The following is a 17,795-nucleotide window of genomic DNA, read 5'->3' on the forward strand; positions in this document are numbered from 1 at the left end:
GTTAAATAAATACTTCTCATTTTTTCTTAAAATACACTAGTCATTAACTTTTTTGCAGCATATCGCTTAATTTGAATGTAATCGACAATATTGCTCAATTTAAATGCCTTTTCAAGAACTACAAAAGGCATTAGTATCATTATACACCTAAAATCGACCGTTTCTCTGTTATTTCAAGTTAAATACACCGATTTGAGCATGCACCAAAAAACAAACTCTTCTCACCTACCATATATCTTTTTGTATTATAACTAGATTTATGAAAGAACGAATCTCTTTGCTTTTTTATAAGCTACAAAAATATTTGATATAGTTTTTTCGTTAGATGCATACTTTTTAGGGTATTCGCAAAAAACTGTCCGCAAAGGTGTCATTTTTCAATGAAAATGGTAAATTTTCAACCACGCATAATTTAAAAAGTATTGAGTTTTAAAAAAATTATAGAACAGTTTATGCTTATAATTAGGTTATCTAGCCACTTCCGTGGCTATTTTAACCAAAAAATTATCCACCCTCGAGAAGGGGTGGGAACATCTCTCACGATAAAAGCACACATCGGTATAGGGTAGACTTTGTTCCTCGATCTATTCCCTACTTACTGTGAAAATATCATTCAAATCGATGTAGTAGGATGGAATTCGGAGCCAAATACCCTCATTGACTGCCCTAACTGCCAAAACCGGGTTTTGGAATGTCTATGAGGAGTCCCAATTCTTTTCTGAAACCACCCTGGAGCATACGCTGTCTTTTTTGTTTCACATCTTTGTCTTCGGCTTTGCGCGCTTGTCATTTTTGTATGAAACTTTGGTAGGATTTCGACGCAATACAAAGTCACAGTAGGTTTGAAATAAATAAAAAGTCCAATAAAGCACAGAGGAGTTTATTTTTTAGTTATACACATTTTTGGAAGTAAACATATGTACAGTCCTGTTAGCGAGACCAACTATAAAATACAAATAGGAATAAATAACAAAGTATCCATAAATATACATTCTACTATAGGCTTATCTGAAACGTAGTCAAAACAGTTTGCAGGGCAATTATAGAGAGCTACTTTACATTAAACTTATTTTAAATTTTGTCTCCCTACATAGTTTTACAACCATAATCAAAGGCTATTTAACAGCCAAACATTGATATGTCTAGCAATCCATTAACAAAATGACATCTAGACTCGATACAAACATTTTTTTTAAAGGAACTAAGGTACAAAAAGTTAACGTTTAAGCTCAATCAAATTGCTAAACATCTAACAGTTTACTGAGTAAGTTTCCCGATACTCGTGGATATTAATTGCAGTTACACTACAAAAAACTCGATAAGCGTGCTACATACAACGCATTTGATGGTTATGTACATGAAATGCCGTCGTGCATGTCGACAGTATATACATGGCAATTTAGCGACATGTTGAGGAGGGCAGACACTTATCTGGTACAGTTGTACAGAAATATCTGAAATTGGAAGGTAACTCAGTTGAACGCGTTGGTGCAAAGAGTAAACATCAATTTAAAATGCATTGTGTACGAAATCAGTGGTTTTGCGACATTGCCAGATAAAATCGTCGAATAGTTGTTTATTTAGAATACATTGTTTTAAAATGTATGCAGGAAGAAATACATAGAAAGAAATGAAACAGGTAGCAAATAAAAAACAGAAAAATCTTTGAATTCCGATTGATCTGACAATATCGCGTAGCCAAAGTTTTCGATCGGCTGACCTTGGCAATGTCAGATAGTTCTGTAGTCTTGTACAGTACTACTGATCTGAAAAATTAGCAGAGGGTCGGAAATTTTGGGCTTCTCTAATGAATTGCGTAGAAATGAGAATAAATTTTATTGTGTGTACTAATAAACGTATAAATCTTTTTACTTCTTTGATAATAATTGACTATAAAGTACGCAAAATGGCTTTTTTTCTGTATCCTTGCATGTAACATTCCCCATTGATGTAATATATTCGAACTACCAGCCAACAACTTGTTTTATTTTAATGATTTTGCCAATCAAAAATTAACATTAATCGTGTTATTATACTGGGTATACACAACGCCATTAGATAGTGAGCACCTAAAATAGCGAATATACAAAGGTATTGAAAATTTTGAAAAATATCAAATCTTGAATGTTTTTATACTTAACTATGGTTTATTTTTTAACCAGGAGGAGTAAACTAAAAAGACAGATTCACACCCATGAAAGTCACTAGAATAATCACGAAATACATCTTCTTTTTTGATTGATCATGTCGGCCCTCGACGGTAATCCATAAATGTTATATTATATTAATACGTCGCTAAAGAGTTCTAAAAACAACTGCTTTTTATACCGGGTGTCCACTTATATTTTCCCCCATTTTAACTGCCTATAACTTCTAAACGGCTCAAGATAGAAATATGCGGTTTTCGCTGAAATGTTTTATTTTAGTAAAAGTTTTGTCTGAATGCATTGCATTTTTTATATCGCTGTCAATTACGAAAAGAAAAATGGCGGATTTTTGAAAAAACTTTGTTAATTTTTTTTTATTTGAATACCCAGTATATTTTTTTGTAAATTGAAAGAACGGTCATTCACCTATCCAGCGATATAAAGTTTTTTAAAATCGGTTGTTAAATGACTGAGTAATTAATTTTTAAAATGAGAGCTGCAACGTGGATATCACATAACTAAATAACATATAACTAAGCAAATTGGTGCACTACAAAAAAATATACTGGGTGTTTCAATAAAATAAGTCAACACCGTTTTTTTTTCAAAAATCCGCAATTTTTTATTTAACAGTGATATAAAAATTTAATCCATGCAAACAAAACTTTTACTAAAATAAAACATTTCAGCGAAAACCGCATATTTCTATCTTGAGCCGCTTAGAAGTTATAGGCAGTTAAAATGGGGAAAATATAAGTGGATACCCGGTATAAAAGCAGACTAAAAATCTAAAAATTAAAGGAATAACGCAGGAAATACAAAAAATCGCTGATATAACTTAATTAACCTATGAAATGCCAATTGTGTCAAAATTTGATAACTGTCATTAGTGTCAAAATTTTATAACAGTGGAGTAAACTTGCCTGCGATTACAAACAAGCATTACAGCGCGGTAAATTTGAATCACTCCTCTTGGTTTAAAAACAAACTATAGTATAAACTGTAATACAAACAAAATCTCACATCCACTGAAATAAACATATGTATAAATGAAAATATAATATTTTCAAACAATCAGGTGACTCAGAATCTTACAAAAACTGTAATGCTTTATTTTTCAATATATATATTGGGATTTTCAATTTAACAAGTGTCTATCCATACTGATATAAACACATCATAACCTTGAAGAAATACATCATCAAAAAAGCAAAAAAATCGATATAAAAAATGTGAGTTGTGATCGGATTGTTTTTAGTTTTTTTCCCATTTAGAACAATAAAGTTTTAATTTACAAAATAATAATTAGACCATTTTGGTTATACGGAGTGAAGGGGTAGCACAAGCAAAACTGACATTGCAATAATGGGATTAAAAATATTTCGTATACTAACTGAAGCTACATGTTACATAACCAAGTATTTATACAAAGCAAATTCCTGTTTCTTTATCATGAAAGGAATATTGCATTATGACAGACTACTGCTCCATCCAAATCCCTACTACAATCATTAATAGAACCGTAACCAACTAAAAGATCTAAAAAATATTCACCAGCTCATCTGAGGAAAACTTCAAGTAAGACTTTTCATTGTAGAAGAAACTCATCATCTCGCTCACTCGCTTGAGCAATAATACTCACTCTCCAGTTAATGACGTTTAACTTTCGTTACAAAGTTTCTTGTCGTTTCACTTTTTCCCATTTAGTTCCCCATCACGAAAATTAAAAAGCTTCGCTTCAAAAAATGTATTAGGTCGGACATACACGTAGAGCTTCAAGCAGTTGAGATCGACTGCTTGACGCTGAGACAGTACCGTGAACTATAATCTTATATTCGCTGCCATACACATGACAGCTTGAGCAGTCGCGACCGCTTCAAGCTGTCAACAGCACGATGAAATTTCATTATGATGTCGACAGCTCGCGAGCGGTTGCCCTGGCAGACACTGACTACTCGAGCTATTAACTGCGCTAGGAGCAGTCAAAAGCGGTGCTTGTGCTTCGTCGTCAGAATCCATTAGTACGGGATCCGAATAAGAGGTCAAAATGTACCCATCTGCTTGCCGGATGAAACATTTTTTTTTATTAAATTTCATATATAGACAAATATTTCTGGCATGGGTTGCCTATCAAAATCGTGTCATAGCTATCCTTCAGTGGGGCCGAAGTGGTTGAAATCAATATTTCAAACATATTTCTTTTTGAAGGTATGGTAGAATTATTTTATTTTTAAATTAAATAGGCATATTTAGTACAATTCATAGATTCCTCAAAAAAAAATTCAAGGAAAAATACTGAAAAATAAGCCAACGGTTGCCAATTTTTGAAAGATACCTCAAAATATAATGAACTTTGCGGTGGACATCAAAACTCACCATTGAATCACGGTAAACAAAAAATTCAAAAAGATTTTATTAGCGTATGAGTTTCTCGAGGTAACGCTGTCGAGTTTTTTTAGTTTTATCTAATTCTAACATTTTATTTTCACTTAGAAATCTAAACAAAGAAATTTTTTTTGCAAAAAAGGGTGAAAATCAACATATTTATTATTGTTAAACAAAAAATAAGCATTAAAACAAAAATATCTCGACAGCGTTACCTCAAGGAATTTTTGTAGAAAATATATACAAAATTCCAGGTGAGTTGGTCAAGTAGTTTTTGAGTTACAATGTCTACAGCCTGAAAAAAGTAATTTTGAGAGAAACGCGTTTAAAGTATTGTCAACTTTTATTTTCAATTTCTTTTTTGTCTGTCAAATCGTAAAGTGATGCACACCGGATATGTTCTTGAATCGCGGAGTAATTTACAAAAGAAAATAAGAACAGCTGTTGACCGTTTCTCACTACGCTCAAGCGCATTTGTCACGAACTTGCTATAAAACGAGTCGAAGGTATTAGGGAGGTAGGGAGATAGTGTTAAATAGCCCTACCTCCAATAATGAGTTCTTATGTCCACCTCAAAATTCATTATATTTTGAGGTGTTATTTAAAAATTTGCCACCGTTGGCTTATTTTTCAGTATTTTTCCTTGATTTTTTTCTTGAGTAATCTATGAATTGTACTGAATATGCCTATTTAATTTAAAAATAAAATGATTCTACCATACCTTCAAAAAGAAATATGTTTGAAATATTGATTTCAACCACTTCGGCCCCCCTTAATGATAGCTATGACACGATTTTGATAGGCAACCCATGCTAGAAATATTTGTCTATGTATGAAATTTAATAAAAAAAAAATGTTTCATCCGGCAAGCAGATTCGCGTAAAGTTGAAAACATTTTGACCTCCTATTCGGACCTTAGACTACATGATTCAACTGCGGCAGAAAGTCAATTGCTAAAGTAAAGCAGTTGCAAGTAACAGCTCGAGCAATTAATAATCGATCGCTCCAGCTGTCGGCGACGACCGCTCGAGCTCTCCGTGTATGTCACTCAGGGTAAACTACCCCAGCAGTCCCTGTACGGCCGCCCTTACAATTAACACGTATGTGGCAAAATATGTTTTACACTGGATACCTTTTTAAAACTTGTAATATTTCCTTCATAAACTAAAAACTTTCGTTTCTTCTTTCTTTTAACTAAATATGTTTGATCCATCATAAATCACATTTCTTCACTGCAAATATGCTTGGCTTGTGCCTTGAATTTCCAAAGTGTTTGAATGACAAAAATGATCTCACTGACAGAAGCAGAAAGGAATGTTGCTAACTTATAGCACAACCACACTTATGATTTGCCTTGACATGTCTCATATAATATCTATTTAAAAATTAGGGGAGTCAACATTGTTTTCGCAAAAATTGACTAACTGAACTGTTATACCGGAAAGTGTAGTAGTACAATAGGCTAAATTTGTAATATTAGAATGAAACCATAGACTCAAAAATTTTGTTATATCCTACTTTAACTCCTTTGCCTGTTTTTCTCTTTTTTAATCACATAAATGAAAATCATATTAATTATTAATTTTTATCGATAATTTAAGCGGTTGAAACACAAAACATTAGGTTTCATGTATCAGAAATAAATATATTCAGAATTTTAAATTTTTTTTCGTTGAAACGTGAAATTGAAAATAAAACTTGATACGGCTGCGATTAGTATGTTCAAAGAGTTGTTAGAATGTCTGTCACAAACTGTTCATAACTTCCATTTGGGATACATCTCTAAACATTAACTCTTGATTTCACAGACTTTCCCTTTACTGCAATTAACAGTGACTTCAGCACAATCCAACATGGGAATATGCTGTACCAGTGACAACAAGTGCCTAGTTTGTAATAGCATGTTTTCCCGTATCTCGGAAACGAAGCAATTGCGGACAGACGTTTATAAAGCAAACTGTCATTTCTTTTTCATGCAGAATTACCCCTTAAGCCGATGCCGCACTGCAGGATGCTAGCTGGTCGCTTGGAGGGTGGATTTTAAGGGTGGATGGTGGAGAGGCGCTGCATCCTGGACGCAGTGAAAGAGTGAAATGAAGTCAGTATCCAACTGACTGCTGAGGAATCGTTTGTTTCATTTGTTATGTTACATTTGGTTTGTTTTTTAGCATGTCGTCCAATTAGAGGTAAAACGTTAAACTCACTAATTACACTTTTCAGAAAGTGGAGAAAAATCGACTTAAAGGTATAAATTGTTTTTTAAATTCACCTGACTTGAATATTGGATTTTTTTAATGCAACTGCAAAGAATAAATAAAACGGATATTTTAAGCCATTTTTCGTCAAATAGTGGGTCTGTTGGGTCCCAAATTGCCCTTCTTTTATATACAGCACTTATTACGCTTTCCTCCATAGCCAGGCTACCCGGATGGAATATCAAACATGACTGATTTGGGTGGATAGACGCCTGGCGGACAACCAGATGGTTAGATGGTAGTGGGAGGCCACTGCGGCTACCGTCGTTGTATTATTCGTGGTATAAGTAGCTGGATGGTCGTCAGGCAGGTATCTACCATCCACCATCCTACCAAACTTCCTGCAGTGCGGCATCGGCTTTTTGTCGCACACACCCTATTGATAAAAAACATGGCTAGTTGTTAAAGTATGGTTCTTTTCATGAGCATTTTTCAGTGCATCACAAATGATAGAAAAAAAGGTTAGTCCGTGATAAATACACATTTATGACATTTATTCTAACATGACATTTTAGTTAAATCTGACAGTTGTCACATTTTATTTGCAATTTGGTATAAAAACAAATCAATTGTTTTTATTGCATTTATAAAATGGTATTTTCTTTGATTTGTATAGTCTTATAAATTGTACAGATTAAATTTTTTTTATATAGAATAATATAATATTATTTAATATTATATTATTAGCGCCATCTATTGACAACTAGATTAGATGTTATAAAAGTCACCGACGAAATGTAATCAGCGACGTGCGTTTTTTTCTGTCACATACAATTTAATGCGTTAGAGAAAAATCGAAAAACTGTGACGCACTGAAAAATGCTCATGAAAAGAACCATACCTAACTTTTTTATTATCCAACATACGCGATTGAATAAAAAAACAGAATGTTAAGAAAATCTGAGGCTATAGTTAGGTTTTAATTTCAGTATTTCAGAAATGCTAGAATATTCCACTGGGTATGGTGAACTTTCAGAAAAAAAAGCACAGTTTGATTGGTACACTCGGTATACAATGACAATTTAAATGTCTAGCGACAATATTAGTACAGCGATATTGTTAAAGAATAAGGATATAACATATTAAAACAATCACTTAAATCGGACGACAGGAAATTCGAGACATCAAAAATGACCCATTTTTAAGGTGGTGCGTTAATTTCTTGGATTTACCATCTTATGTTACTGAAGTTTCAGAAAAGCCCATGACTAGAACAGACATTTAAATAAGACCGACTTCAATCTTGTAAATCTTCTCTACAAAAATCGTTACGAAATTATGAGCCTTCAATGACAGTTTAAATGTGACACAGTTTTAGTGCAACGGTGTACCGTACGAATGAAAAATATAATGGCAATTAAAACGTTAACAAAGAAAAATACATATTAGCGACATTTTTGAATAATTTGACGTTTTCATACTTTCGGTGGGTTGTAGTTAATTCGATTAAAAAGAAATTAATACAAACTAAACCACTTCCAATATTCATCGGAAAACAAATCCATCCAAACTGTTTCCAAAATTCTATACCAATTTGTTGTTAAGCAGTATATTTGGTTTATCGATTGATAGGTGATTAATCAAGCTATAAACGAAAAATGATCAAATTAAGGACACATTTTGGATGGTTCCTTTTTTTATTTTTAAGTGCACACTTTCATTAGAAATGTTAGTTCTCTACTCTCCTTACACTTCATGTGAACTGTGACAGAATTAAATATGCAATGACTACGTATCATCTTAATTGTATCTAAGCAAATCACAAATTGGTTTATAATATTGACCATCATTATTATAAATCAAGCTACGTAATACAAAATATTTCTCGGCTGCTCAAGCCCGAAAAACACGATTCTATAAGTTAAAAACAATGTAAAATAATAAAAAGTATCACTTTGTAACAATGAACAAAAATTAACATATACACAAAAAATAAAGGCTTGCATCGAACTCGAAACCAACTCCCGTCTTCTGAAATCACTGGTTCGTAGAATTATTTGCGAATTAAAATGCATTTTATGAAAATATTTGTATGTAAAAATACCACTTTTTTCTATGTACAATAATTAAATTGACAATTAAGTTCAAAATGTCCGAATATTCGATCAACAATGTGTAAAACAATACATAAGAGTAGTGATGTACATTTTGGTTACTTTTGAATATTTGTAAAGATTCGTTACTTTAACTATCAATACCCGGTACTAGTTACTTTCGGTAGTTTTAGTTTTTAGGTAGAATACGCAAAATAACGCAAAAGATGGAAAACATAACACATTGTGAAGCAAAAAGAGATGAAACTAGCAGAGGTGGAAATTATCGATATAAACGTATAAATTAACATTACATTACATAGTTGCCACCTTTAGACGTATCGGAGGAGTATGACAACTGTCACTGTGACAGGATAATTTTTTTTCTCTGATTCTGGCCTTGGTTTAGAACTAGAACCTTTAGCCACGTAATTGTATAACTTATCACTATCTCAGGTGTAATGTGTAGTGTGTGTGTTGAGTAAATGTCTTGTTACTTTGCAAAGTCGACGTCATTGTCTTTGCAAAGAGACGCTAATTGTATCCGAACGTCTGCGGTCCCTCCGCAGGATAATTTTATAAAATACTCCTGTCACAGACGTCTAACGGTGGGAAACTATGTAATGCAATGGTAATTTATACGTTTATATCGATAATTTCCACCTCTACTAGTTTCATCTCTTTTTACTTCACAATGTTTTCCATTGTTTTCTCAATGTTTTCTATCTTTTGCGTTATTTTGCCGGTCATTATCGCGCTCATCACTGTATTTATGACTTTAAGGATTTGTATTTAAAAGGTAATGGTAATAATAGTTTTCGATACTTGTCTCTTTCTCGTCTTATCTCATTTATGTCTAGAGCGGGGTGTTTATTTTCATTTGTTTTTGTAAATTCGTAACACTTCCATTTTTGTAAGAATAAATGTTTTTACAAAATATATTTCGCTTTTTCATTGGAAATACTCTCGAAATGTAACCAAACATTTTTTGCACTCTTTTTTTGAAAATCCATTATGAAATTAGATAATTTTAAAAATAAGTCGAAACAAATTACAGAAGATATAGTTAAATGAAAAAATGCATCCACTCGAGGCAAACAATAATTATTATTATTTCAAACTAACAAAGTAAAATATTAGATTCTTTTTCTGGTTTCTGGACCATCATTCTGCCTATTTTTTTTATTTTTATATTATATTTGATTTCTTTTTATTACCGTTGTAGTAATAAAGCGATAAATAATAGTGTAATAGTTATTTATGTACCAAGTCAGTAAAGTGACTCTTTATCGAACGAGTCTTTATGTTACGAGAAGAGCGAGCGTAGCTAGCGAGGCGAGTAACAGACGAGTTCGATAAAGGGTCTTTACTGACGTGGTGCATATAAAATTTTTTCGCCAACATAATGTGATTGATATTTGATATTCGCACCTTAAAGTTGACTACGTAAGAGTTTGGGCTCTGTAATTATTTAAAAATAATATAAAATTTATAAAATAAATTAAATAAAAATCTGTCGTTTATTTAACTTCCTTAAAATCTCATTATAACACTATTTTTTTAAATTTGATTATCTTCATTATTTCATAAAATTAATTATCTTTAACTTTAATAATCCCTGAATGAAAAAGTGGAAAATGAAGTACTGAAAGCTGGACAGCTTGGATAATGCCAAAATATATTTTTCCACCTACCTCTACCGAAAGTATACTTTTCCGGACCAGATTGTAGGGAGCAAAGTTGTACTTTTCCTCCCTAGGGAGGAAAATATTTTTCCTCCCTAGGGAGGAAAAGTAAAAGTGACGTCATGGTATTTCATTCATGAAATATAACTTATTGACGCCCTGTACAATATCTTACATTTTTACGTAAGTATCTATACATTTTAACGTTTATTTATAAAACACTCTGTATTTTGCAGAATGGTAAAAAACAGTAAATTGTTATTTTGATTTAACAATGTTTACATTAATAATTTGACTTATATTTGACAGTTGACAGTTATATTCTACCTACTTGTTAGTTTTAGTTTTAATAAATTTTGTTGGTTAGTTACATAAATAAATTAAGTAAAAATCAAAAAATGACTTGTTATTTGAGGAAGGTGGAAAAACCATATGTATAACGTGGGAGTAAAGTGCCTTTTCCTCCCTTGAATGATTACTGCCCTCCGCTACGCGTCGGGCAGTAAACTTCATTCTCGGGAGGAAAAGTAGCACTTTCCTCCCTTGTTATACAAATAGCTATTATCTACAATTTCACTTTCTACAATAATTTGATATTGGTTTTAACACTTACTTGCAATTTATAATTTAAGAATTTTTAAAATTTTAGACGTCATAATAATTTCATGACAGTGATGACAGATAACTTTTGCAAGATGGCCGCTTTCGATTTTTAATCGATAGTTATCAATATTGAATAATTACTAAATCGGTGTAAAGTTTTAATTTATTTTATATGAATATATTTACAAAATGCTACAGAATTTCACTTTTTTTGACATAAATTTAATTGATAATAACGCAAATTGTGTACAATATTTTTAATAATTAAAGTAAATAAATTTTAAGCTCACTCAAATTCTCGCCATTCGATTAATCGCGGCAGGTAAAGTAAAATACTTCTTTCAGTACAATAAAGTGTTACGTTACTGTCGCAAATGAATACAATAATGAATGACTTTAGGCTAAGGCTCCACGGGCGACAATTTTACGCCAGCAGTAGCCGTAAAACGAACTTAAGGTTCCGCGGAACGTGATAGGAATAGCCGAACTGAACCGACTACAGGACTTGTGCGTAGTCGGTTCAGTTCGGCTATTCCTATTCCGTTCCGCGGAACCTTAAGTTCGTTTTACGGCTACTGCTGGCGTAAAATTGTCGCCCGTAGAGCCTTAGCCTTAGTGACGGTTGGCGATAAAATATAAAACCGTACACCTTCGGCGGGCCTTGTTACTGTTTACATTGTTATTAAAACTGTTATTACTGTTACAAGTTATTAAAAAAACTCGAGCCATAGTACTAAGTTTGGACTCATGGTTAACTATAACAAAACCAACATCATGATTATTGATCGCCAACAACACTTTCCTAAAACCCGAGCTCTAGTTAGCATCACAGGCAGTTGTGAACTGGCAAGAGCAGCAATGACTGAACTAAACGGGATATGGCGTGAACATCACATTACTATGAGAAACAAGAAGGGGCTCGTTTCAACTCTGGTCTTTTTTATACTTTACTATGCATGCGAGACATGGACAGTCACAGAATCATATAGACCAGCGGTTCTCAACCTTTTTGAGTCATGTACCACCTACAGTTATTTTTATTATTTTTGTTACCACCTATATTTTTAGATAGTATTATCAAGACTTACTAAGTACTATTATAGTCCAAGAGGCAGCGCTGAAAAATCTCTTTGAATTTACTAAAGCTAGATTTTTCACAGTTGATTACTGTGATTGTGTAGAGAAACATACTGCGGTCGGTCAAGCGAAACGTAGAACAGGGGTTACTGAGAGGGTATCAAAGTTGCTCTCCTACGAAGGTAATTAAATCCATTTAATAAGGCTGAAAATCAGTACACACATTCTAAATTAAATATAAATAAAAGTTATTATAGTCGGTCAGCTGTATGAAGGGACAGAGTCGGTCGGTCGGCCCCAGTGAATGTACAGGGTTATTCACTATATTTTGACCGCCTTGTAAACTGCTTTATTTACAGAATTAGAAAAAAATGTAAAATACAAAAGTTATTCGATTTTTTAATTATGATTTTTTGACAAATAAATATATTGTACTAGTGACGTCATCCATCTGGGCGTGATGACGTAATCGACTATTTTTTTAAATGGGAATAGGGGTCGAGTGCTAGCTCATTTGAAAGGATATTCAATTCTCTATTCAGTAATATAAACATTAACATGATTAATTATACAGGGTGTCCAAAAATTTTTTTTCATCAAATTAATTGTTTAATTAATAATTCAAATTGTTTTTGGACACCCTGTATAAATAATGATCTTAATGTTTATAGTACTGCATAGAGAATTGAATAACCTTTCAAATAAACTAGCAGACGACCCCTATTCTTATTTAAAAACATAGTCGATTACGTCATCAAACCCAGATGGATGACGTCACTAGTGCGATATACATGTCAAAAAATCATAAATAAAAAATCGAATAACTTTTGTATTTTACATTTTTTCTAATTCTGTAAATAAAGCAGTTTACAAGTGGGTCAAAATATAGTGAATAACCATGTACATTCATTGGGGCCGACCGACCGGCTCTGTCCCGTCATACAGCTGACCGACTATAATAAATCTTATTTATATTCAATTTAGAATGTGCGTACTGATTTTCAGCCTTAGTAAATGGATTTAATTACCTTCGTAGGAAAGCAACTTTGATACCCTCTCAGTAATCCCTGTACTACGTTTCGCTTGACCGACCGTAGTATGTTTCTCTACACAATCGCAGTAATCAACTGTGAAAAATTTAGCTTTAGTAAATTCAAAGAGATTTTTCAGCGCTGCCTCTCCGTCTATTATTTTAAATTTTTTTGTGTTTTGTGTACCACCGCAAATAATGATATGTACCACCAGTGGTACAGATTGAGAACCGCTGATATAGACAACTCATAGACGCTTTTGAAATGTAGAGACATGGAAACGACTGTTTCGAATTCCACGGACGGCTCACCGCACGAATGTCTCGGTTCTAGATTTAATTATTAAACCCAATCAACGTCTCTCTAGTACTGTTTACTCTAGAATTTTGAAGTTCTTAGGTCAAAGACCTCAGTAGGCGAATTCTATAATTTTCCTTATTATCGCGGAAACTAAGCTAAACGATAGCGAAGTTGATTTATGTTCATATTATATAAGGTTAGTTTTCGCTTTCGCTTCGTTATCATAGCGGCATACGATAATATACGAGTTTAAACGACGCATGAATAAATAATTATGGCAACATTGCAAATAAATGTGCAGGAAGTAAAAAAAGAAGAAGTAAAGAAAGAAGAAGAGTAACTAGATAGTTACATGACATATTTAACCACAAGTTTGATTGAATTATTTCCTTGAATAACTATATTTTTATTATATTTTAATAAAAATGTTGCCGGTGCAATTTGTTCTACATATATGGAGAACTCGAGCGAAGAAACCAACTGCGGTTAACGCGAGAGGAAAACAGGCTCCTTCGAGATAGAAGTGACCCATTTGGTTTAACAGATAGAAGGTTTATTGATATTTTTCGCTTAAGCAAAGAACTAGTTCGATTGAGGAGCTACAGGAACTTACGGAAGATGGTGTAAGAGCATCACGAATTCATTATCAACAATAATTCTTGTGGAATCAACAACAACGAACAACCCGCTTAGCGCTTGCGCTTGTGTGCCACGTGAAAATGATCGACCAATCACTACCAATACCAATAGTTATCGCTTTCGCTTTGTAATCGGCTTCGTGATCTGCTTCTCCGATTCTTCCCGAATGAGCTTACAGGATAGCAAACCGTGCGACAACGAACGTAATTGTTTCGCGTTGATCTTATAGAATCGGTCCACAGAGTCGACGCCAACGCGATAAATCTCTACAGTGATGGGCAGACATTGCGAAAAAGCTTCTCAACAAACAGTATACAGTACATGTAACAGATGACTTCGACCAAAGCTATCATTAATCAAACTATCCGAGCTGCTGAAGCTCAATGATGATCCCCAACAAATCTGCTAACATATTAATGTCTATGATGATGATGATGTTCTTTAACAAACTGTTTTCGTAGAATTTATAAAGAGCTGTTTAGAATCGGGGGAGAATCAGTTTAGAACGACACTCGAATCAATTGCAAGTATTTATTCACTTGCTGCCATACTGACACTATGTGAACAAGTCCAACCATAGCTCAGATGTTACCTGGGGCGTATTAACGAAATATTGCTAACATCCATGCTTAAGTTAGCATTTTTAACCGATGTTTCCTTGACGGATCACTTGTAAAAGGCCATGACCCACATATTTTTGTAAAAATATATCTTGGGGTTAGCATGTAAATTTCACGTAAGCACTGATGATGATTGGTCAACCAATCGAAAACTAGTTCTGTGATGTAGCCCTTTTTAGGGATTTTAAATATATACCTTTTATAAAGGACTTTATTGCTTTTTGTATTACATGGTATATAGCCAACTACAGGAAAACTTTTTCCTTGTGGATATTTATTTATTATGGCTCATTTACGATAATCAATGTGAAAGTAATCAGATAAATGATACAGGAAAACTCTAGACTTCGAGAACTCTAAAATTAGTACAAAAAGAAGAAAATTCAACTGAAAATATAGAAACACAGAAGGGATTTCGTCAGAGTTGTGTGCTTTCGCAATCCTGTTCAATATGAACTCGGAGGAATGAATAAAACATTGAGTGGTCAAGAATATATATAGCGTTAAAATTAACGGAAGCCGAGTTAACAATCTGAGATATGCAGATGATACAGTGATGATAGTCGGAACACTTCAAATACCTACAGGCGCGTATCAATACAGTCATGGAAGATAGTGAGGAATATGGACTACACTAAACATAAACAAAACCAAATCTATGCTTCTAACGAGTGAGAAAAAGCGAGAAAGTACAATTATTTAGGTACTCTTTTTAATGATAAAGTTGTCAGTTCTCTTGTAATAATCCGAATCAAAAATATTAGTTTTTTTCAAATTACCATTTCGATCATTTTGATAATCACATCAAATTTCTCATTTAAATAGAATGAAAGTATAAAACCAAAAATCTTTAATAATGTTTAAATATAAAAAGCAGATCTTTACATTAAAAAATAGGAAATAAAAATCTATTATTGTAAAAAATAAAAATTGTAACATAACTGATCACATAAGTTAAAATGTAAAATTGTTAATCGTGTAAGCGTAATGTATATTTAATATTTGACGAAACGATGTAAGTCTTGTACAGGAAAAGTGCTTATAATGAATTAAATAATTTTGAAGTGTACGATACTTCTAGAAGTATAGCGTCGAGAACAATGCAAGATACAGTTTTCACAGCTCTTAAAAAAGCAAAACAGTGCAAAACTGCTTCAGACCTATAATACACAAAATAGCTTATTTTTAGAAAACAATACAGCGCAATCGATAGAACATTTAACGATTTCGGCACAAACAAATTCCACATGTTTTATTTTTATTTAGTTTGCTAACGAGTCAGTAACTTCAACTGTTTAATGTATTTTTTAAAATTATTAATAATATATCTATGAAGCTAAGAAATTCCTTTTGTATTTTCAATTTTAGTAATATACTCTATTTATCTAATATATTTTATTTAATCTTAAATTAGAGAGACCTAATATACATTATTGATTAAGCAGTTAATTTAAAGATAATTTAATTGATAAATTAAAATCAGTAAATAAAAAATTGAAACAGTATTGGAACGTGAAGAACTGGAATCAAGGATTCAAATGGAACATCGTTAAGAATGTTACGGAGATAAAAAAAGCAGATACAATACAAGGCATTTTATCGATTTCGAGTTTTTTTTTTCAGTTAATAGTATTACTTCAGGATTTACGTGTAATCAAAAACGGTATGTCGTGTTTTATAAAAACATAAGTAAGATATTTAATAAGAATCCAATTTGCAATAAAATGACCAAAAAATTATTTGTCTCAAATGTAGAGCAGATTAGAAAGAATATAGTTTATTGATATAGGAAAAATAATGTTAAATTTCACTATACGAACACAACTTACAAAACATATTTGGTTATTTATAGAGCAAATGACACCAAACTCTTTAAAACCGCTGTAGTGACTTTATCAGAAATAAATGAGTAGAAGTAGACTACACTTGCAGTGTGGCAAAATGTATCCACTGTATATTCATTCATGTCTTGGATTTCCAACCTTGTATAAACCGTTTGAGTTGATGGTGCAATAGTTAAAAATTAAAAGAACACGATGAAACAAATAGCATAGTTTTAAAAATCAAATAATAAAGAAATAAAAATTAATAATAAACGGAATGATCGATGGCATGTAAAGATATTGTGGAATTTGTCTTTACCGAAACTTACTACTTTTTATTTAATATAATTAATAGAAACATCTCTTAAATGACTTTATTTTCTAAAAATAAGTGCTGGGCATTCAACTGCCTAGTATATCTTTATCGTGGTAAAAACTATTAACAAACAACTATTTCTTCGTTGGAGTACCTCTCTGGGTGAGTCCCTCGAATCTTTTGAATGTGTAGTTGATGAAGACCCAATCTTTATAATTGATCTCGCCGTCTTGAGGAAGGGGCGCAGAAGCTAGAAAAATATAAAATCTTTTAGTGTAACTCAATAATATACTATAATAATTTAATGAAATAAGGTAACGCTTTAATATACCATAAAACAAAAAAAAAACAAAATAATAGTCTCCCTTTTATACCGCTAACGCGACTTGTGATTATAGCAGGGTAGTCTGCTATCTCTAAGGCCTACGGTATAAAAGAAAAGTAACAGGGCCACTGGTACGCTTCAACCGCCTATTATTAACCCTGGTTTTATCCAAGGTACTTATTTTATTCAGGCTGAGTCGACCTGGGGCCCGCAGATATTTTTAAAAATATCTAGATGTTCTCGCCGGCGCTGGGATTTGATCCCCGACCATCGGCGTGGAAGTCAGACATTCTACCGCCTGAGCTATCCGAGCCATACCAATTGTTTTCGAGAGTTTATAGACCGTGGGTCTCGAATGGTTTCTGCTTTAAATACGTCTGGAAGTACGACAGGCATTATTAAAGTCGAAAAAGACTGTAAGACTTGTAAATATATTTTCAAAAAGCCTTTTTACCATATAGTGGTGTAAGACCTGTAAGACTTGTACACACTTCTAAGTAGGTCAAACCGGCAAACAGGTGTATGTTCTCAAAAACATTTGATAGTGTGTAAAAAA

The 17,795-nt window shown here is 32.8% G+C and overlaps 1 protein-coding gene across 8 annotated transcripts in view; it reads right to left on the minus strand.

Moving 5' to 3' along the window:
• Nucleotides 1-864: 864 nt before the first annotated feature.
• LOC126889519 (serine/threonine-protein kinase tricornered) overlaps nt 865-17,795 on the minus strand; it is a 675,111-nt gene continuing 658,180 nt past the window's right edge. For 7 of the 8 annotated variants that reach the window (XR_007700061.1, XR_007700062.1, XR_007700065.1 and 4 more), the window contains exons 7-8: nt 3,821-17,164; nt 865-3,788 (exon numbers count right to left, since the gene is read on the minus strand). Coding sequence is in view for 1 of the 8 variants with exons in the window: in XM_050657859.1 (XP_050513816.1) it covers nt 17,049-17,164 (116 nt within the window). In the remaining 7 variants the exon portion in view is untranslated. Of the gene's footprint in view, nt 17,165-17,795 lie in introns of all 8 variants that reach the window. The other variant, XM_050657859.1, reaches the window with a different exon arrangement.

This window comes from Diabrotica virgifera, chromosome 8 (genome assembly GCF_917563875.1).
Source record: "Diabrotica virgifera virgifera chromosome 8, PGI_DIABVI_V3a".
NCBI classification, from domain to species: Eukaryota; Metazoa; Arthropoda; class Insecta; order Coleoptera; family Chrysomelidae; genus Diabrotica; species Diabrotica virgifera.